Source organism: Hemitrygon akajei, chromosome 24, assembly GCF_048418815.1.
Source record: "Hemitrygon akajei chromosome 24, sHemAka1.3, whole genome shotgun sequence".
Classification (NCBI taxonomy): Eukaryota; Metazoa; Chordata; class Chondrichthyes; order Myliobatiformes; family Dasyatidae; genus Hemitrygon; species Hemitrygon akajei.
In genome coordinates, this window is record NC_133147.1 from 62,643,644 (window position 1) to 62,666,745 (window position 23,102).

Here is a 23,102-nt window from a genome sequence, read left to right on the forward strand (position 1 = left end):
GAAACGGGAACGAGGGGGAGAGAGAAAGGGGGAGGGGGGAGAGAGAGAGAGAGAGAAACAGGAACGAGGGGGAGAGAGAAAGGGGGGAGAGAGAGGAAGAGGGGAGAGAGAGGGAGAGAGAGAGAAATGAGAGAGGGGAGGAGGGGTCAGGAGAGGGGGAAGGGGGAGAGAGAGACAGACAGTGGGGGAGAGAGGGAGAGGGAGGGAGAGGGGGAGGACAGAGAGAGTGAGAGGTGGGGGTAGAGAGAGACAGACAGACAGCCAGACAGACAGTGAGGGGGGGGGGAGAGAGAAAGACATTTGTGACTATGTCGAATGACCATCTTCCCCCAGTCATAGTGTCATTAACGTCGACAGGGTTAAGTGGAGTCCACAGTCAGACATTTGTAGGGGTGCTTACTGTCAAAAACCTGAGGTGAAAGGGTCACAGTGAACCAGTCCCAGGGTCATGTGGTCATTATGCTTGGGGTCACTGTCACCCAGTGCCTGGTCAAGGGTGGGGGGGGGGTCAGTGTCATATGATCCCAGGATCACAGAGTCAATGTCCCACCACCCTAGGGTCAATTGGTCAGTCATGTGATCCCCAGTGTCACTGGGTTAATATTGGATAACCAGTGTCACACATCTACTGCCACGTGATTTTAGTGTCACAAGGTCAAAGGGTCACCATAACGTGACCACAGGGTCACAAGGTCACAGATTGTGCCACCCCAGGGTCACAGGCTCAGCGTCACATTACCCCAGGGTCAGGGGAACATAGACACATGACCCCCACGTGAGATGATTGCGAGCTCACAGGTTCACACTAGACCAGGGTCATAGGGTCACCGTGATGTGACCCAAGGGTCACAAGGTCACTATCACGTGATTCCAGGTACGCAAGGTCACGGTCTCATGACCCCTGGATTATAGGGTCACTGCCGCAGAATTCCAGGGTCGGGGGTCATTGTTGTGTTGACTGGAGTCAGAGTTCAGAGTGCCACCATCTTGGCCAACTACCTCCGTCCCTAGCACGGGTCTGGTGCCATAGATGCAGTCCTGGCCCCGTTCTTGGAGCAGATGTGCTCCCGCTGGTCTCGGAGGTGGAGAGAGGCTTCAGGAGATGAACTAATGAGAATCTTTGGGCAACGTGACCGCGACTGTGACCCTTGGCCCCCGGGATGTGCAGACAGTGACCCTGTGACCCTTACGGCCATGCGACCTATAATTCTGTCACTACTTCGAAGTGACCCGTTGGCCCTGTGTTGTAATGTAGCACACGCTCCTCGCTATCCCACCTGCACCATCGTATTCCCTCCTCACTGACCCCCTCCCACCCACCCGCAGCACGGCACCCTTCCCTCACCATTCCTACACTGTCCCATCATACACTCCAGAAGATTCCTGAAGTATCTTCACTCTCTTTCCTTCAGCTCGGCGGGGGTGGGAGGAGTGAGGAGGGGTGAGAGTTGGGGTGAAGGTGAAATGGGTGGGGAGGCCGAGAGGAGGTTCCCACCGTGGCGTAAGTCAACGGGTGTAACCTAGACCCACCTGTTCCACTCGGATGTCGAACTCTCCCTGGACCTTCCTGCCCTTGAACACCTTGGACCTGGAGGAGGAGATGAGAGGGGGGGAGGGTCACATTACATTGTCAGGTATAAGCAGCACAGAGCTGGAGGGGAGGCCATTAGTCCATACACTCCGCATCCACCACATTCTACAAGTCAGGAATGTGACGGGACACTCCCCACCTCACCGGGTGGAGTTAGTCCATACACTCCGCATCCACCACATTCTACAAGTCAGGAATGTGACGGGACACTCCCCACCTCACCGGGTGGAGTTAGTCCATGCACTCTACATCCACCACATTACCTTTCCCCCAATCTACACGTCAGGAGTGTGAGAGGACACTCCTCACTTGCCTGGCTGGAGTTAGTCCATGCACACAGCATCCACCACCTCACCCTGCTCTGCTCCCCGTACACTCAAGACCACATGGCCAGATTTGGCACGAACTCCCATCTACAAGTTTGCCGGTGACACCCACCGGGTCTCAAATAACGATGATCTGGAGCACAGAAAGGAGGTGGAGAGCCCAGCAGTGTGGAGTCATGACAACGGCCTTCCACACAAGAAACAAAAGAGCTGGACATTGACTTCTAAACAGTGGGTTGGGAGGGGGTGGGGCGCACACGTTCCCGTCTACGTCAACGGTGCTGAGGTTGGGAGGGTTGAGAGCATCGAGCTCCTCAGAGTTCACCAGCAGCCCGTCCTGGGGGCAGCCCGTCCTGGTCCTACCAGTCCGAGGATATCCTGGGGGCAGCCCGTCCTGGTCCTACCAGTCCGAGGGTATCCTGGGGGCAGCCTGTCCTGGTCCTACCAGTCTGAGGACGTCCTGGGGGCAGCCCGTCCTGGGGGCAGCCCGTTCTAGTCCTACCAGTCCGAGGGTATCCTGGGGGCAGCCCGTTCTGGTCCTACCAGTCCGAGGGTATCCTGGGGGCAGCCCGTTCTGGTCCTACCAGTCCGAGGGTATCCTGGGGGCAGCCCGTCCTGGTCCTACCAGTCCGAGGACGTCCTGGGGGCAGCCCGTCCTGGTCCTACCAGTCCGAGGGTATCCTGGGGGCAGCCCGTCCTGGGGGCAGCCCGTCCTGGTCCTACCAGTCCGAGGGTATCCTGGGGGCAGCCCGTCCTGGTCCTACCAGTCCGAGGGTATCCTGGGGGCAGCCCGTCCTGGTCCTACCAGTCCGAGGGTATCCTGGGGGCAGCCCGTCCTGGGGGCAGCCCGTCCTGGTCCTACCAGTCCGAGGACGTCCTGGGGGCAGCCCGTTCTGGTCCTACCAGTCCGAGGGTATCCTGGGGGCAGCCCGTCCTGGTCCTACCAGTCCGAGGGTATCCTGGGGGCAGCCCGTTCTGGTCCTACCAGTCCGAGGGTGTCCTGGGGGCAGCCCGTCCTGGTCCTACCAGTCCGAGGGTATCCTGGGGGCAGCCCGTCCTGGTCCTACCAGTCCGAGGGTATCCTGGGGGCAGCCTGTCCTGGTCCTACCAGTCCGAGGACGTCCTGGGGGCAGCCCATCCTGGGGGCAGCCCGTTCTGGTCCTACCAGTCCGAGGGTATCCTGGGGGCAGCCCGTTCTGGTCCTACCAGTCCGAGGGTATCCTGGGGGCAGCCCGTCCTGGTCCTACCAGTCCGAGGGTATCCTGGGGGCAGCCTGTCCTGGTCCTACCAGTCCGAGGACGTCCTGGGGGCAGCACGTCCTGGTCCTACCAGTCCGAGGGTATCCTGGGGGCAGCCCGTCCTGGTCCTACCAGTCCGAGGACGTCCTGGGGGCAGCACGTCCTGGTCCTACCAGTCCGAGGGTATCCTGGGGGCAGCCGGTTCTGGTCCTACCAGTCCGAGGGTATCCTGGGGGCAGCCCGTCCTGGTCCTACCAGTCCGAGGGTATCCTGGGGGCAGCCCGTCCTGGTCCTACCAGTCCGAGGGTATCCTGGGGGCAGCCCGTCCTGGTCCTACCAGTCCGAGGGTATCCTGGGGGCAGCCCATCCTGGGGGCAGCCCGTCCTGGTCCTACCAGTCCGAGGACATCCTGGGGGCAGCCCGTCCTGGTCCTACCAGTCCGAGGGCATCCTGGGGGCAGCCCGCAAGCTCTCGCATTGTGTGCCCACAGCCCAAGAACCCTAATCCATAGGTCTTTGGGAAGAGCACCCATGGGAAAACCACACGGTTATAAGGAGAATGCGCAAACTCGTCAGAGACAGCGGCGGGAATCGAACCCCGGTCTTATAATTTGTACCCCCAGCTGCCATGCTGTCCCTCCGAGCTCCCAGGGAAAATTAACCCTCTGTCTCCCATGACAATCTAGCTCGTTATGATCTCGCACCTATCCGATTACCTGCACTGCACTCTCTCTGTAGCTGTTACACCTTATTCTGCATTCTGTTATTGCTTCACCTTGCTCAGCAAAAGTATTCCGCACACGTGTAGCCGGGGTGCCTAAGACATTTGCACAGGACTGTATTTGTCCACGTGGAGCGGAGAGCGAGTTTGTAAATCTGGCGGGAGCAAAGGATGCTGGGAATGGCGCGGGTGGAGCCCCGCAGGAGGGGTGTGGGACAGCTGGCAGAGAAGGAGTGCTAGTTCCAGCCCTGAGACACCAGGCGCGACTCCAAGCAATTAGTTTATTGATCATTATAGAATGCCTCTTGGGTGCTTCCCTCTCCCTCCCCTTTTCCCAACCATGTTTCCCCTCTCCCTGCCCCCTTCCCACTCTCAGTCCACAACAGAGACCCAGATCAGAATCAGGTCTGTCATCACTCACGTCAGGAAATTTCCTTTTTTCTTGAGGCAGCAGTACAGTGCAATACATAAAATTACTGTGCAAAACGGGTAGTAGGGTGGAGATACATCTCGACCAAATGAGGTGTAAGGCACTCCTTCTCTCCTCCCTCCCTTCCCTCGGGCAAGGTGTAGCAAACAACCCCCACCAACTCCGATCAGGGTCACGTGAAGCCATGGGAGCAGGTGGTGGATGGTCGTACGAGCAGCCGGTGCAGATCACAAGTCCTGGTTATGTGACCACCGACGCCAGGCAGACAATCTCTGAAGAGTATTGACCATGGCCGGGGTCACCCGTCTTGTAAAGACACTGCCCAGAAGAAGGCAATGGCAAACCCCTTCTGGAGACGAATTTGCCAAGAACAATCATGGTCGTGGAAAGACCACGATCGCCCAGGTACCACGACAAGGAAAATAATGATTAAGCACCCGAGCTATATATCTGTGCCTAAGACTTTTGCACCAGACTGTACCTCAATACAGCTTGCTGTTTTTCTCCTTGCCCCTTGTAATCAATTTTTGAGCGCTTATCTAAGGAAGGACGAGCTGGCGTTGGAGAGGGTCCGGACAAGGTTCACAAGACTGATCCCATGAAATGAACAGTTCACATACAAGGAGTGTTTAATTGTCCCTGGGACTGTACTCAGTAGAGGGGTAATTACATTAAATAACCCCCCTCTCATCTTAAAACTTTGCCCTCTAGTTCTTGATTTCCCAACTCTGGGGGGAAAAGACTGTTCATTCACCCTATCCGTGCCCCTCGTGGTTATACACCTCAGTCAGGGGGTGTTATGGTGGTGTAGTGGGAGATGCATCACCTCCCCCTCATCGTTATTCAGCACCGCCCTGTTAGACAGAGTGGATTCACGCTGTCTGTTTCCCCCTGGGCTGGGGAGTCGGGGATCAGAGAGCACGGGTTTCAGGAGAGAACGAGTTAGGCCGGGAAGAGTGCAGTGGAGATTTAGGAGGATGTTATTGAGATGGCACGAGCTTTCTCACCACAGTGTAGGAGAGCGAGCATTAGGGTAACGTGATGTTTATTTTACTTATTTAGAGCAGCAATTCCCAACCTGGGGCCCACGGACACTTTGCTTCACGATATTGGTCCACGGCAGAGAAAAATGTGGGAACCCCTCATTTAGAGACACAGCATGGTAAAAGGTCACTCTGGCCCAATTACACCCATGTGAATAATTACCCTACCCACCCGTGCGTCCTTGCAATGTGGGAGGAAACGAACACAGTCACGGAAAGAACAAACAATCTTCTCACAGACAGTGGCAGGAATTCAACTAATCCCACTGTCCCACTCTCTCCCCACAGCCCTGTATCAGTCCCCAAACTAATCCCACTGTCCCACTCTCTCCCCACAGTCCTGTGTCAGTCCCCAAACTAATCCCACTGTCCCATACTCTCCCCACAGTCCTGTGTCAGTCCCCAAACTAATCCCACTGTCCCACACTCTCCCCACAGTCCTGTGTCAGTCCCCAAACTAATCCCACTGTCCCACTCTCTCCCCACAGTCCTGTGTCAGTCCCCAAACTAATCACACTGTCCCATACTCTCCCCACAGCCCTGTGTCAGTCCCCAAACTAATCACACTGTCCCATACTCTCCCCACAGTCCTGTGTCAGTCCCCAAACTAATCCCACTGTCCCATACTCTCCCCACAGCCCTGTGTCAGTCCCCAAACTAATCCCACTGTCCCACTCTCTCCCCACAGTCCTGTGTCAGTCCCCAAACTAATCCCACTGTCCCACTCTCTCCCCACAGCCCTGTGTCAGTCCCCAAACTAATCCCACTGTCCCACTCTCTCCCCACAGCCCTGTGTCAGTCCCCAAACTAATCCCACTGTCCCACTCTCTCCCCACAGTCCTATGTCAGTCCCCAAACTAATCCCACTGTCCCACTCTCTCCCCACAGTCCTGTGTCAGTCCCCAAACTAATCCCACTGTCCCACTCTCTCCCCACAGCCCTGTGTCAGTCCCCAAACTAATCCCACTGTCCCACTCTCTCCCCACAGCCCTGTGTCAGTCCCCAAACTAATCCCACTGTCCCACTCTCTCCCCACAGCCCTGTGTCAGTCCCCAAACTAATCCCACTGTCCCACTCTCTCCCCATGACCCTGGCACTGTGAAGTGTTGTGCTAACCTCTGTGGTACCGTGCCACCCCTTACAGACTGTATAAAATCATGACGGGCACAGGAGATTTAAGAGGAATCTGAGGGGGTACTTTCCACCCGGAGGGTGTTCCGTGTGAGGAACAAGCTGCCAGAGGAGGTGGATGAGGCAAAGACTCTCAGACAGGTACGTGGACAGGAAAGGTTTGAGGGATACAGGCAAATGGGTCGGGCTCATATGGGGATTTCCGGTGTTACTGGATAAAGGTGTGACATCCTCTCCGGAGAAACCACGGCTCGGTACGGCAACTGCTCCGCCCGGGACCGCGAGGAACCGCGGGGAGTCGCGGACACAGCTCAGCACATCACGGAAACCAGCCTCCCCTCCGCGGACTCTGTCTAAGCTTCCCTCTGCCTCAGTAAATCAGCCAGGATAATCAAAGTCCCCCCCCCACACTGGATATTCTTCCTTCTCCACCCCCCCCCATCGGGCAGAAGATACAAAAGCCTGAAAGCACCGACCGCCAGGTTCTACCCCGCTGTTGTCAGACTCTTGAATAGCCATCAGTTATGATAAGATGGACTCCTGACCTCATAATCTCTCTCGTTATGATCCTGCTCCTCATAACCTACCTGCACTGCACTCTCTCTGTCGCTGTGACACTCTATTCTGCGTTCTGTTATCGTTTTCCCTTATTCTACCTCAATGCTCTGAATGAACAGAATGCAAGACTTCACTGTATCTTGGCACATGTGACAATAATTAAGCAATTTGCCAATTTAAGCTTAATTTTATTGTTGGACAGTGAAAATCTTTTGTCTGCACGCCATCCTGAAAGATCATCCCACGTAAAGGGAGGTACCACGGACCTGATGAAGGGAATCGGCCCGAAACGTCAACTGTTTACTCTTTCCCATAGTTGCTGCCCGGTTCCTCCAGCATTTTGTGCGTGTGTTGTTGAAGCTTTTCGCTGTGTCTCAGTACATCTGACAATAATTAACCAATTTACCAACTACTTTTAACCCCTTCCTCCCTCTCACCTGATCCAAAGACGGGGGGTGCAAAGCAAACTCCAAACGCTGGGCAAAGCCGTTGTTCAAGCACATCGTCAGGAAGCCGGATTTTGGAATTACCAACAGCTCGGCTCATGAAAGGCTCTTGGGAGAGGGAAACTGAAAGCACCTACCAACAGGTAGTGGGGGCGGGGGGGGTCATCCAGGGTACCTGCCTTCATTACCCGGGACACAGAGTACAGGAGCAGGGAGGCGACGATACAGCTTTATAAACCACTGGTCAGCCCACAGCTGGAGTACAGTGTCCAGTTCTGGTCTCCACTCTACAGGAAGGAGGTGACTGCACTGGAGAGGGTGCGGAGGACGTTGCCCGGGACGGAGTGTTTCGGTTACGAGGAGAGACCGGAGAGGCAGCGTCTGTTCTCCCCTGGAGTGGGGGAGGCTGACGGGGGACCTGATAGGGATGGACAGAATGATGAGCAGAGATCGAGTGGGAGAGTAGGGAACTTCCATCAAACAGAGGGAGATAAAAGAGGACGGTGGTGGGGGGGGAAGAAGAGATTTAGGGGAATCTGAGGAGAACCTATTTCAGACAGAAATAGGAGCAAACCCCCAAAAACATTTCTGGGTTGGTTTACTATTGTCATGTCTCGCTCACTGATCATGGAGATCAAGTCACTGTTGTCAGTGATGCTCTCTCTCTCTGCGTGCTCCCATTTATCATCAACGTCATCATTATGTGCCATGTCTTATGACATCATCATTCTGTGCTGCTGTGCCATATGACATCATCATCATGTGCCATGTCATATGACATCATCATTACGTGCCGTGTCATATGACATGGGTGATCATGGTCTTTCCACGACCATGATTGTTCTCGGCAAAAGTTTTCTACAGAAGGGGTTTGCCATTGCCTTCTTCTGGGCAGTGTCTTTACAAGACGGGTGACCCCGGCCATTATCGATACTCTTCAGAGATTGTCTGACTGGCGTCAGTGGTCGCATAACCAGGACTTGTGAACTGCACCGGCTGCTCGTACGACCATCCACCACCTGCTCCCATGGCTTCTCATGACCCTGACTGGGGACTAAGCAGGTGCTACACCTTGCCCAAGGGTGACCTGCAGGCTAGCAGAGGAAAGAAGCACCTCACACCTCCTTTGGTAGAGACGTATCTCCACCCTGCTCCTTTTAGGTCAAATTATTTCACAACACAAGGTTCTGCAAATGGCACACAACCGTATTAGTCTATTTCAACAGATGACCCTGGGATCTCAATTATTTTGTGCCTTGGACCCCTTCTATTAACTGAGGGGTCCATGAATCCCAGTTTGGGAACCTCTTCCCTAAACACTCTAGTCCGGTACTGTATCTTATTACAGAGTGGATGGGTTTAAATTGGCTTCAGCTAAATGAGGAGAAAAACAGAAATTCTGGTTATTGGTAGCAGTGAAGTAAAGTGTGAATGTTAAAAATAAACTTGATTATCCAGCCTCACAAACAAGCCAGAAGTAAAGAATCGGCTCTGAGCTCAATTTCAAATCAATACTAACCAAATTACTAAGACTGTGCTCATTCATTTGAGGAACATTGCAAGAATTCGATTTCTTATGAAGTTCAAAGTAAATTTATTATCAAAGTACATACATGTCACCATATACAACTCTGAGATTCACTTCCTTGTGGGCATTCTCAGCAAATGTATAGAATAGTAACTAAACCCGGATCAATGAAAGAGCTCCCGGCTGGAGCGTTCGACCAGAGACGGGTCCAGATTGACCTGGCATCAGTGGAACTGCAGAGGCCATTGCTGGACAAGCTCAGCCACAGACGGGGACAGATGGGGAGGCAGGAAGTGGGTGAAGGATTCAGACAGAGAGGAGAGTCTGTGGTGAGACTGTGGGCAGGGACATCTCTATTTCTGTCCCTGACTGTGGGTAGGTGTGGATCATCATTGCTGGCGAGGAAAACATTACATTCCTGGATTAGATCCCAGATCCCAGTCTGTAACCCACCCCCGGGGATCTGTTATTCTATACATAAACCCCCTGGGTTAGATCCCAGTCTGTAACCCAGTCCCGGAATCTGTTATTCTATACATAAACCCCCTGAACCCCTGGGTTAGATCCCAGTCTGTAACCCACCCCCGGGGATCTGTTATTCTATACATAAACCCCCTGAACCCCTGGGTTAGATCCCAGTCTGTAACCCAGTCCTGGAATCTGTTATTCCATACATAAACCCCCTGAACCCCTGGGTTAGAACCCAGTCTGTAACCCAGTCCCGGAATCTGTTATTCCATACATAAACCCCCTGAACACCTGGATTAGATCCCAGTCTGTAAACCAGTCCCAGAATCTGTTATTCTATACATAAACCCACTGAACCCCTGGATCAGATCCCAGTCTGTAACCCACCCCTGGGGATCTGTTATTCTATATATCAACCCCCTGAAGCCCTGGATCAGATCCTAGTCTGTAACCCAGTCCCGGGGATCTATTATTTTATATATATATATCAACCCCCTGACCCAGATCCCAGTCTGTAACCCAATCCCAGGGATCTGTTATTCTATACATAAACCCCCTGAACCAGATCCCAGTCTGTAACCCACTCCCAGGGATCTGTTATTCTATACATAAACCCCCTGAACCAGATCCCAGTCTGTAACCCACTCCCAGGGATCTGTTATTCTATACATAAACCCCCTGAACCAGATCCCAGTCTGTAACCCACTCCCAGGGATCTGTTATTCTATACATAAACCCCCTGAACCAGATCCCAGTCTGTAACCCACTCCCAGGGATCTGTTATTCTATACATAAACCCCCTGAACCAGATCCCAGTCTGTAACCCACCCCCGGGGATCTGTTATTCTATATATAAACCCCATGAACCCTTGGATTAGATCCCAGTCTGTAATCAACTCCAGGGGATCAGTCATCCTCTGATTGGGGTGGGGGGGGGGTGGTGTGTGTGTGTTTGTGTGTGTGTGTGTGAGAGAGACTGTGTTTGTGCGTCAGTGTGTGTGTGAGAGAGATTGTTTGTGTTTGTGCGTCTGTGTGTGTGTGTGAGAGAGATTGTCTGTGTTTGTGCGTCTGTGTGTGTGTGTGTGAGAGAGACTGTTTGTGTTTGTGCGTCTGTGTGTGTGTGTGAGAGAGATTGTCTGTGTTTGTGCGTCTGTGTGTGTGTGTGTGTGAGAGAGATTGTCTGTGTTTGTGCGTCAGTGTGTGTGTGTGTGTGAGAGAGAGACTGTCTGTGTTTGTGCGTCAGTGTGTGTGTATGTGTGTGAGAGAGAGACTGTCTGTGTTTGTGCGTCAGTGTGTGTGAGAGAGATTGTTTGTGTTTGTGCGTCTGTGTGTGTGTGTGAGAGAGATTGTCTGTGTTTGTGCGTCTGTGTGTGTGTGTGAGAGAGACTGTTTGTGTTTGTGCGTCTGTGTGTGTGTGTGTGTGTGAGAGAGATTGTCTGTGTTTGTGCGTCTGTGTGTGTGTGTGTGAGAGAGATTGTCTGTGTTTGTGCGTCAGTGTGTGTGTGTGTGAGAGAGAGACTGTCTGTGTTTGTGCGTCAGTGTGTGTGTATGTGTGTGAGAGAGAGACTGTCTGTGTTTGTGCGTCAGTGTGTGTGTGAGAGAGATTGTTTGTGTTTGTGCGTCTGTGTGTGTGTGTGAGAGAGATTGTCTGTGTTTGTGCGTCTGTGTGTGTGTGTGAGAGAGACTGTTTGTGTTTGTGCGTCTGTGTGTGTGTGTGTGTGTGTGTGAGAGAGAGACTGTCTGTGTTTGTGCGTCAGTGTGTGTGTGTGAGAGAGAGAGACTGTCTGTGTTTGTGCATCAGTGTGTGTGAGAGAGAGACTGTCTGTGTTTGTGCGTCAGTGTGTGTGAGAGAGAGATTGTCTGTGTTTGTGCGTCTGTGTGTGTGTGTGTGTGTGTGAGAGAGAGACTGTCTGTGTTTGTGCGTCAGTGTGTGTGTGTGTGTGTGTGTGAGAGAGAGACTGTCTGTGTTTGTGCGTCAGTGTGTGTGTGTGTGTGAGAGAGAGACTGTCTGTGTTTGTGCGTCAGTGTGTGTGTGTGTGTGAGAGAGAGAGACTGTCTGTGTTTGTGCGTCAGTGTGTGTGTGTGTGTGAGAGAGAGAGACTGTCTGTGTTTGTGCGTCAGTGTGTGTGTGAGAGAGACTGTCAGTGTTTGTGCGTCAGTGTGTGTGTGTGTGTGTAATTGGCACTTTCTCCATGTGACCCACTCCCCTCTCATGTGGCTATGAAAGTGTGGGCTTGGCGGGTAAATTGTTACCCCAGCCTTTCTAAATGTGCGTGGGTGGGAGTGAGGAATCTCAATAAGGGAAATGGAAAAACGGAGCGAGGGAGGGTGAGAACAGCAGGTATTTCTCACACATGATGATGAAGCCAATGCTTGCAGGTGGATCGTAAAAATTCAACAATCTTCACAATTACCTCATACGACAATGATAACCAAAGACAGCCATCACTCTCTCCCCACAGCCCTGTGTCAGTCCCAAAACTAATCACACTGTCCCACTCTCTCCCCACAGCCCTGTGTCAGTCCCCAAAATAATCCCACTGTCCCCCTCTCTCCCCACAGCCCTGTGTCAGTCCCCAAACTAATCCCACTGTCCCACTCTCTCCCCACAGCCCTGTATCAGTCCCCAAACTAATCCCACTGTCCCACTCTCTCCCCACAGCCCTGTGTCTGTCCCCAAACTAATCCCACTGCCCCACTCTCTCCCCACAGTCCTGTGTCAGTCCCCAAACTAATCCCACTGTCCCACTCTCTCCCCACAACCCTGTGTCAGTCCCCGGACTAATCCCACTGTCCCACACTCTCCCCAGAGTCCTGTGTCAGTCCCCAAACTAATCCCACTGTCCCACTCTCTCCCCACAGCCCCTTGTCAGTCCCCAAACTAATCCCACCATCCCACTCTCTCCCTACAGCCCCGTGTCAGTCCCCAAACTAATCCCACTGTCCCACACACTCCCCACAGTCCTGTGTCAGTCCCCAAACTAATCTCACTGTCCCACACTCTCCCCAGAGTCCTGTGTCAGTCCCCAAACTAATCCCACTGTCCCACTCTCTCCCCACAGCCCTGTGTCAGTCCCCAAACTAATCCCACTGTCCCACACTCTCCCCACAGTCCTGTGTCAGTCCCCAGACTAATCCCACTGCCCCACTCTCTCCCCACAGCCTTGTGTCAGTCCCCAAACTAATCCAACTGTCCCACTCTCTCCCCACAGTCCTGTGTCAATCCCCAAACTAATCCCACTGTCCCACACTCTCTCCACAGTCCTGTGTCAGTCCCCAAACTAATCCCACTGTCCCACTCTCTCTCCACAGCCCTGTGTCAGTCCCCAAACTAATCCCACTGTCCCACTCTCTCTCCACAGCCCTGTGTCAGTCCCCAAACTAATCCCACTGTCCCACTCTCTCCCCACAGTCCTATGTCAGTCCCCAAACTAATCCCACTGTCCCACTCTCTCCCCACAGCCCTGTGTCAGTCCCCAAACTAATCCCACTGTCCCACTCTCCCCACAGCCCCGTGTCAGTCCCCAAACTAATCCCACTGTCCCACTCTCTCCCCACAGTCCTGTGTCAGTCCCCAAACTAATCCCACTGTCCCACTCTCTCCCCACAGCCCTGTGTCAGTCCCCAAACTAATCCCACTGTCCCACTCTCTCCCCACAGCCCTGTGTCAGTCCCCAAACTAATCCCACTGTCCCACTCTCTCCCCACAGTCCTGTGTCAGTCCCCAAACTAATCCCACTGTGACACTCTCTCCCCACAGCCCTGTGTCAGTCCCCAAACTAATCCCACTGTCCCACTCTCTCCCCACAGTCCTGTGTCAGTCCCCAAACTAATCCCACTGTCCCACTCTCTCCCCACAGTCCTGTGTCAGTCCCCAAACTAATCCCACTGTCCCACTCTCTCCCCACAGCCCCTTGTCAGTCCCCAAACTAATCCCACTGTCCCACTCTCTCCCCACAGCCCTGTGTCAGTCCCCAAACTAATCCCACTGTCCCACTCTCTCCCCACAGTCATGTGTCTGTCCCCAAATTAATCCCACTGTCCCACTCTCTCCCCACAGTCCTGTGTCAGTCCCCAAACTAATCCCACTGTCCCACTCTCTCCCCACAGTCCTGTGTCAGTCCCCAAACTAATCCCACTGTCCCACTCTCTCCCCACAGTCCTGTGTCAGTCCCCAAACTAATCCCACTGTCCCACTCTCTCCCCACAGTCCTGTGTCAGTCCCCAAACTAATCCCACTGTCCCACTCTCTCCCCACAGCCCCTTGTCAGTCCCCAAACTAATCCCACTGTCCCACTCTCTCCCCACAGCCCTGTGTCTGTCCCCAAACTAATCCCACTGTCCCACTCTCTCCCCACAGCTCTGTGTCAGTCCCCAAACTAATCCCACTGTCCCACTCTCTCCCCACAGCCCTGTGTCAGTCCCCAAACTAATCCCACTGTCCCACTCTCTCCCCACAGCCCTGTGTCAGTCCCCAAACTAATCCCACTGTCCCACTCTCTCCCCACAGCCCTGTGTCAGTCCCCAAACTAATCCCACTGTCCCACTCTCTCCCCACAGCCCTGTGTCAGTCCCCAAACTAATCCCACTGTCCCACTCTCTCCCCACAGCCCTGTGTCAGTCCCCAAACTAATCCAACTGTCCCACTCTCTCCCCACAGCCCTGTGTCAGTCCCCGGACTAATCCAACTGCCCCACTCTCTCCCCACAGCCCTGTGTCAGTCCCCAAACTAATCCCACTGTCCCACTCTCTCCCCACAGCCCTGTGTCAGTCCCCAAACTAATCCCACTGTCCCACTCTCTCCCCACAGCCCTGTGTCTGTCCCCAAACTAATCCCACTGTCCCACTCTCTCCCCACAGCCCTGTGTCAGTCCCCAAACTAATCCCACTGTCCCACTCTCTCCCCACAGCCCTGTGTCAGTCCCCAAACTAATCCCACTGTCCCACTCTCTCCCCACAGGATATACCCCAGACCCTGAATTAGACCAAAGGTATAGGAACAGAATTAGGCCATTTGGCCCATCAAGTCTGCTCCACCATTTCATCATGGCTGATCCAATTTTGCTCTCAGCCCCAGCCTCCTGCCTCTCCGTATCCCATTATGCCCTGACCAGTCAAGGATCTATCAGCTTCCACCTTAAATATACATACAAACTTGGCCTCCACAGCAGCCAGTGGCAAAAATTCCACAGATTCACCACTCCCCGGCTAAAGAAATCCCTCCTCATCTCAGTTCTGAAAGGACGTCCCTCTATTCTGAGGCTGTGTCCTCTGATCTTAGGCTCTCCCACCATTGGAAACATCCTCTCCACATCCACTCACATCAAAAGGCCTCTCACCATTCGATAGGTTTCAAAGAGACCATCCCTTATTCTTCTGAATTCTGGTGAATACAGGCCCAGAGCCATGAAATGCTCTTCATTTGACAAGTCGTTCAAGCCTGGAATCATTTACATTTGAACCCTCTCCAGTTTCAGCACATCCTTTCTAAGATAAGGAGCCCAAATCTGTTCACAATACAAGTGGGGCCTCACCAGGGCTTTATAAAGTCTCAATATTACTTCCTTGCTTTTATATTCTAATCCTCTTGTAATTAATACTAACATCACATTTGCCTCCCTCACCACCAGCTCAACCTGCAAATTAACCTTCAGGGAATCCTGCACAAACATTCCCAAGTCCCTTTGTGCCTCAGATTTTGGTATTTTCTCTCCATTTAAAAAACAATCAACCTTTTCATTTACCAAAGAGCATGACCATACACTTCCTGACACTGTATACCATCTGCCACTTCTTTGCCCATTCTCCTAATCTGTCTAAGTCCTTCTGTAGCCTCTCTACTTCCTCAAACACTACCTGGCCCCTCCACCGATCCTCATACCATCAGCAAACTTTGCAACAAAGCCATCAATTCCATCATCGTTATCACTGACATATAACACAAAAAAGAATCGGTCCCTACACAGACCCCTGTGGAAAACCACTCGTCACTGGCAACCTGCCAGAAAAGCCCCCCTTTATTCCCACTCTTTGCCTCCTGCCAACCAGCCACTGCTTTATCCATGCTAGAATCTTTTCTGTATTACGATGGGCTTGTAGCTTGTTAAGCAGCCTCATGTGTGGCGTTGTCAAAGGCCTTCTGAAAATCCAAGTACAAAACATCAACCAATTCCCCTTTGTCTACCCGGCTTGTTATTTCTTCAATGAATTCCAACAGTAGGTCAGGCAAGATTTTCCCTTCACTACAGCCTGCTCTATCACGTGGCTCCAAGTCCCCCAAAACCACATCCTTGACAACCAGCTCCAACGTCTTCCCAGCAGTGAGGTCAGACTAACCGGTCTATAATTTTCTTTCTTCCGTGTCTCTCCCTTCTTGAAGAGTGGAGTTACATTTGCAATTTTTCCAGTCTTCTGGAACAATTCCAGAATCTAGTGAATCGTGATAGATCATTATTAATGCCTCCGCAGTTTCTTCAGCCAGCTCTTTCAGAACCCTGGGCTCTACTTATCTTCCTTCAGACCTTTCAGTTTCCCAAGAACCTTCTCTCTGATAATGGAAACTTCACACGCTTCATGACCCCTGACACCTGGAACTTTCACCACACTGCTTGTGTCTTCCACAGTGAAGACTGATGCAAAATACTTATTCAGTTCGTCTGCCATTTTCTTTTTCCCCATTACTACCTCTCCAGCATTATTTTCCAATACGCACTCATCTCTCTTTGACACTTTACGTAGCTGAAGAAACCTTTGGCACCCCCTTTAATATTACTGGCTAGCTTACTTTCGTATTCCATCTTTACCTTCTGAAGGACCTTTTAGTTGCCTCCTTTTTAAAAGTTTCCCAATCATTTTTTGCTCTGTTGTTCTTGGTAGGCCCCCCACCCCCACAAATCCTAAGAACTTTCTACAGGGGCACAATATTGAGAGCATCCTGACTGGCTGCATCACTGCCTGGTATGGGAACTGTACCTCCCTCAATCGCAGGACTCTGCAGAGAGTGGTGCGGACAGCCCAGCGCATCTGTGGATGTGAACTTCCCACCATTCAGGACATTTACAAAGACAGGTGTATAAAAAGGGCCCGAAGGATCACTGGGACCCAAGTCACCCCAACCACAAACTGTTCCAGCTGCAACCATCCAGGAAACGGTACCACAGCATAAAAGCCAGGACCAACAGGCTCCGGGACAGCTTCTTCCACCAGGCCATCAGACTGATTAATTCATACTTAACGCAACTGTATTTCTATGTTATACTGACTACTCTGTTGTACATAAAATTTATTATAAATTAGTATAATTAGATACTGCACATTTGAACAGAGACTTAGCACAAAGATTTTTACTCCTCATGTTATGAAGGACATAATTAATAAAGTCAATTCAATTCTCTGGTTTTTGTGTTGGTTTTGACTTCTCTTGTTAGCCATGGTTGTGTCATCTTGCCTTTAGAATACTTCTTCCTCTTTGGGAAGTTTCTATCTGTGTCCTCCAAATTGCTCCCAGAAATTCCAGCCACTGCCTCTCTGCCGTTAACCTGCCAGTGTTCTTGTCCATATTAGCTTTGGCCATCTCCCCTCTCACACCTCTGTAATTCCCCTAACTCCACCGTAATAAATACCATGGAATATAGCCTGGGCCCTGAATACACCACAGGGTGTGCCCTGGGCCCTGAATAGATACCACAGAGTATACCCCAGACCCTGAATATATACCACAGAGTATACCCCAGACCCTGAATAAATACTACAGGGTATACCCCACACCCTGAATAAATACTGCAGGGTATACCCTGGGCCCTGAATAGATACCACAGAGTATACCCCAGACCCTGAATAAATACTACAGGGTATACCCCACACCCTGAATAAATACTGCAGGGTATACCCTGGGCCCTGAATAGATACCACAGAGTATACCCCAGACCCTGAATAAATACTACAGGGTATACCCCGGACACTGAATAGATATTACAGGGTATACCCCAGACCCTGAATAAATACTACAGGGTATACCCCGGACACTGAATAGATATTGCAGGGTATACCCCAGACCCTGAATAGATATTGCAGGGTATACCCCAGACCCTGAATAGATATTGCAGGGTATATCCCAGACCCTGAATAGATATTGCAGGGTATACCCCAATACTGAATAGCTACTGCAGGATATACCCCAGACACTGAATAAATACTGCAGGATATACCCTGGACACTGAATAGATACTGCAAGGATAGTCACACGAATTTGTGAAGAATTACTGGTTATGAAATTTTTAAATATATATCCCAGTTAGTCTGCCACCTGCTGTACATTATTGCTGATGGTGTAGGTTGCAACTTCAAATGGCTTTCTGTCCGGCTACCACTCTGCAATCCCATCACTCTCAGCTCCTACCACCAGCTCTTGGGCCCTCTCCCACCATCCCTGAAAATCCCAACCCCCCCCCCCCCCCCCCCCCCCAGTCCTCAGGCACGACCAACTCCCTTCCCCCCTCTGACTCCGGCTTCCATTCGTGCCTGGTTTTCCCTTCCCCCCTCTGACTCCAGCTTCCATCCGTGCCTGGTCTTCACCATCCCATCCTACTTCCTCCTCTCTGAGGCAGAATGTTCTCTGAGGCCTCACCTTTGCCCCCTGCGCCCACACCTCAGTGAGTTCCACGCTCACCAGAGCTCCTCTTCCTCTGCCTCCGTCTCCGAGCCCATTTCTTTGGCAAGGACTCTCCAGCCGTACCACTGACCCCTTCTCCCGTCTCCAACCGTCCTCCTCTTCCTGGACACCCCCCCCACCCGGACCTTTTCATTGCCAACCGCCGACGGGACATCAACCGTCTCGAATTCACCACTCCTCTCTCCTACTCCAACCACACTCCTTCCGAACGCTCGGCTCTCCACTCCATCCGCAGCAACAAACCCACAGGTAGGAGAGGCGCTTCACTGACCTCGACCTTTGTGAGGCCCAGTGACAACTCTCAGACACCTCCTCTTCCCTCTCGAACAGGACCCCACTGTCTCCCACACCATCACCCACCTCATCGACTCTGGCGATCTCCCACTCGTCCCGTTTCTACCTCCTACCCAAGATCCACAGACCTGCTTGTATGGGTAGACTGATTGTTTCAGCTTGTTCCTGCCCCACTGAACTCACATCGACTCAGCTTTATCTTTAACAAATAAGCAGTAGATATCGAGAACATGAGATGAAGTCGTTGAAAGTGAGTCCATTGGTTGTGGGAACATTTCAACGATGGGGCAAGGGAAGTTATCCCCTTTGATTCAAGGGCCTGATGGTTGGGGGGTAGTAACCGTCCCTGAACCTGGTGGAGTGAGTTCTGAGGCTCCCGACAGTAGCAGTGAGAAGAGAGCGTGGCCTGGGTGTTGGGGGTCCCCGATGATGGATGCTGCTTTATCTTTACCTCGACTCAGCTTCATCCTCCCTAGCTCAGTCCCTTCCTCCCTACATCTGTGACACCTCACACGCTCTGGATCTTTCCAATGATTTCAAGTTCCCTGGCCCCCATCGTCTCATTTTTACTATGGATGTCCAGTCCCTATACACCTCCACCCACCAGGAAGGCCTCAAAGTTCTCTGTTTCTTTCTGGACATAAGACCCAACCAGTTCCTCTCCACCACCACTCTCCTCTATCTAGTGGAACTCGTGCTTACTTAATTTCTCCTTTGGCTCCTCCCAATTCCTTCAAGCAAAAGGTGTAGCCATGGGCACTCACATGGGCCCCAGTTATGCCTGCCTGTTTGTCAGCCATGTGGAACAGTCCATGTTCCAAGCCTACGCTGGTGACCGTCTCACACTTCTCCTGCGCTACGTCGATGACTGCATTGGTGCTGCTTCCTGCACCCGTGCTGAGCTCGTCGACTTCATCCACTTTGCCTCCCACTTCCACCCAGCCCACAGATTCACCTGGTCCATTTCCGACACCTCCCTCCCCTTTCCCGATCTCTCTGTCTCTATCTCTGGAGACAGCTTCTCTACCGATGTCCGTTTCAAACCCACCGGTTCTCACACACACCTGGACTCTACCTCCTCCCACCCTGTTACTTGTAAAAATGCCACCCCCTCCTCTCAATTCCTCCGTCTCCACCGCAACTGCCCTCAGGAAGAGGCTTTTCCTTCCAGAGTCTCCTCCTTCAACGAAAGGGGCTCCCCTTCCTCCACCATCAACGCTGCCCTCACCCGCATCTCTCCCATTTCACGCACATCTGTCCTCCCGCCACCCCACCAGGGACAAGGTTCCTCGTCCTCACCTACTACCCCACCAGCAGGTGTCGAGCGCATAATTCTCTGAAACTTCCGCCACACCAACACATCTTTCCCTCCCCCCCACCAACTTTGCTTTCCGCAGGGATCATTCCCTGAGCGATTCCCTTGTCCATTCGTCCCCCTCCCCACTGATCTCCCTCCTGGCATTTATCTTCACCTCAATGCCACTCAGATCCCCAAACAGTCCTTCCAGGTGAGGCAACACTTTGCCTGTCGGGGTCAGTTACTGTGTCTCGTCCCGGTGTGGCCTCCTGCATACCGGTGAGACCCGACATAGATTGGGAGACCGAGCACCTACCCTCCGTCTGCCAGAACAAGCGGCATCTCCCAGTGGCCACCCATTATAATTCCACGTCCCATTCCCGTTCTGATATGTCTATCCACGGCCTCCTCTACTGTCTCGATGAGGCCACACTCAGGTTGGAGGAACAACACCTTATATATCGGCTGGGTAGCCTCCAACCTGATGGCATGAACATCGATTTCTTGAACTTCTGGTAACTTCTGCCACCCCCCCCACCCCCCACCACCATTCCCCATCTCCCCTTGTCCCTCCCTCACCTCATCTCCTTACCCATCCATCACCTCCCTCTGGTGCTCTTCCCCCTTTCCTTTATTCCATGGCCTCTGTCCTCTCCTGTCAGACTCCCCCTTCTCCAGCCCTGTACCTCTTCCATCAATCAACTTCCCAGCTCTTTACTTCACCCCTCCGTCCCCCTCCTGGTTTCACCTCTCACCTGGTATTTCTGTCCTTTTAAATCTACTCCTCATCATCATTTCTTTCTCCAGTCCAGCCGAAGGGTCTCGGCCCAAAAAGTCGACCGTACTCTTTTCCACAGACGCTGCCGGGCCTGCTCAGTTCCTCCAGCATTTTGTGTGCGTTGCTCGGACTCCCAGCATCGGTAGGATTCCCCTTGTTTGTGATGGGAATACACCAAGCCATGCACAGACAAGAGGGGGAGCTCCAGTCCCCCCCCCCACACCGAGCCCCAGTCCGTCCCAGGGAGAACACTGCCCACCACTGAGCACTGTCACCATCCATCATCGGGGACCCCCACCACCCAGGCCACGCTCTCTTCTCACTGCTACTGTCGGGAGCCTCAGAACGCACTCCACCAGGTTCAGGGACGGTTACTACCCCTCAACCATCAGGCCCTTGAATCAAAGGGGATAACTTCCCTTGCCCCATCGTTGAAATGTTCCCACAACCAATGGACTCACTTTCAACGACTTCATCTCATGTTCTCGATATCTACTGCTTATTTGTTTGTTTGTTCTTATTATTTGCATTTCCACAGTGTCTGCACAGTGGCTGTTTGCCCTGTCGGGGGCACGCTTGGACTTTCATTGATTCGACTGCGTTTCTTGCATTTACTGGGAATGCCCGCAAGAAAACGAATCTCTGGGCTGCTTCAGCGTGCGGCGACTTTGACAATAAGTTCACTCTGAACTTTGAGAACAAAGCCTCAGGAGTCGCTCAGGCTAACTTCCTGGGCCCGGGCCACCTCCAGCTGCTCTGTCAGTGACCCTCCTCCCACCTCAGGTCGGGTTCGGGGGTGGGAGTTGCGCACTGATCACCCTGCCCTGGTTAATTCCACCCGGCTCTCCCTGCACCGGGGGTTCCCAACCTGGGCTCCACGCCCCCTCAGTGAAAGGTCGGGGGTCCGCGGTATAAAAACGTGCCCTAGACTATTACGGACCTGCACGGTCTTGTAACAAGAGCTGAATCCCACGTAACCAGACACCAGAGGCCGGGAAAGCCGACACGCCCAGATACAGCAGGCAGCGATCACCTCCAACAGGAGCGTCGGCCTCCTGCTCTCCTTCACATTCTGCAATTAGATCATCATTCTCAGCACGCTCACGTGTTTTAACTACTTGGGATAGCTTCCCACAATGGGCTCAGAGGGTCACACAGCAAGGAAACTGGTCTATGGCAAACAAGGTCCCATCCCAGTGTTTGGCCCACATCCCTCTAAACTAGGGACTCCCAACCGTTTTCATACCATGACCCCCCACCTTCAACCGAGCGATCCGCGGACCCCAGGATAGAAACCCCTACTCGAAACCTTTCCTATCCATATCCTGTCCTTTTAAACGCTGTTCATGCCCTGCCTCGACTACTTCCTCCAGCAGCCAGTTCCATATACAGAGCTCCCTCCGTCCCGCAGGTTTATATTAAACCCTCTCCCCTCTCACCTTAAACTTCTGCCCCCTTATTCTTGATTCCCCAACCCTGGGGAAAAGACTCTGCACATCCACCCTAGTGGTGCCCCTCATGATTTTATACAAGTTCACCCCTCCAACGAATAAAGTCCCAGCCTGCCCAACCTCTGTCCATAACTCAGTCCCTCGAGTCCCGGCAACGTCCTCGGTAAATCTCCTCTGCGCTCTTTCCAGCTCAATGGCATCTTTCCTACAGCAGGGCGACCAAAACGCGGCCTCGCCAATTTCTTCCGCTACGACAACGTGACGTCTCAAGACCGATGAAGGCCAGCGTGTTAAACGCCTTCCTCACTACCCCGCCTCTTTCAGGGAGCCACGTACCCGTCCCCCTGTTGCGCATTTAATACATCGGTATTATATGTAATCTTGTATTTATATTGGCTAATTGGGCATTCTTTGTTGTTTGAATAATTCATTATGGTTAAATGTACTAAAAATACGAGAGTTTTCTCCGTCATGATGGTACTATATCATGCCTTGCTTAAAGTATAAAACCCAAGTTTCTCTCTGCTCTCTTCAGTTGGTTTGATGTTCAAACATCCTCGAGATCCCTCTGTTCTACAACTCTCCCAGGGCCCTACCATTCACTGGGAAAGTTCGACCCTAGTTTGTCTTCCCAAAATGCAACACCTCCCACGTATCCCAGATTAAACTCTACCTGCCATCACTCGGGCCACTTACCCCGCTGACTGAGTCTTGACCAAGTTCGCTGACTATACCTCAGTCCCCGCTGAACAAGTCCTGAGCCTTTCTGTACATCAGCCCTGCCAGCTGACCACCAAGAGCCTCCTTTCAAACGATCTTGATCCTATTACCCCCCTCCCCACTCCATAACTTCCCCTCTGACCTCTTTCTTGCACGGGCCGGCCTTCTCTGTATATACACCCTGGATGACCAACTGACCTCTCGCTGTGTGGTATGGAAACTGGACTGCAGCGGGCAGGAGGGGTTTAAAATGGATCATTAAAACTGCCCAACGCATCACCCAGCCACCAGCCTACATGCTATCGTGGACAAGTATACATATATGGGCCGGAGAGGAGAGTGGACCAGAGGAGAAAGGGAAGGAAGAGGACAGGACCCAGGTGAATCCTGTAGGATTACAATTTTATATTTA

At 52.4% G+C, this 23,102-nt stretch overlaps 1 protein-coding gene across 3 annotated transcripts in view; it reads right to left on the minus strand.

The window, feature by feature from the left end:
* LOC140716093 (synapsin-1-like) overlaps positions 1–23,102 on the minus strand; it is a 344,219-nt gene that overhangs the window by 8,319 nt on the left and 312,798 nt on the right. For all 3 annotated transcript variants that reach the window (XM_073028799.1, XM_073028798.1, XM_073028797.1), the window contains exon 3: positions 1,531–1,588. In XM_073028799.1, coding sequence (XP_072884900.1) covers positions 1,531–1,588 — 58 coding nt within the window. The remainder of the gene's footprint in view (positions 1–1,530; positions 1,589–23,102) is intronic.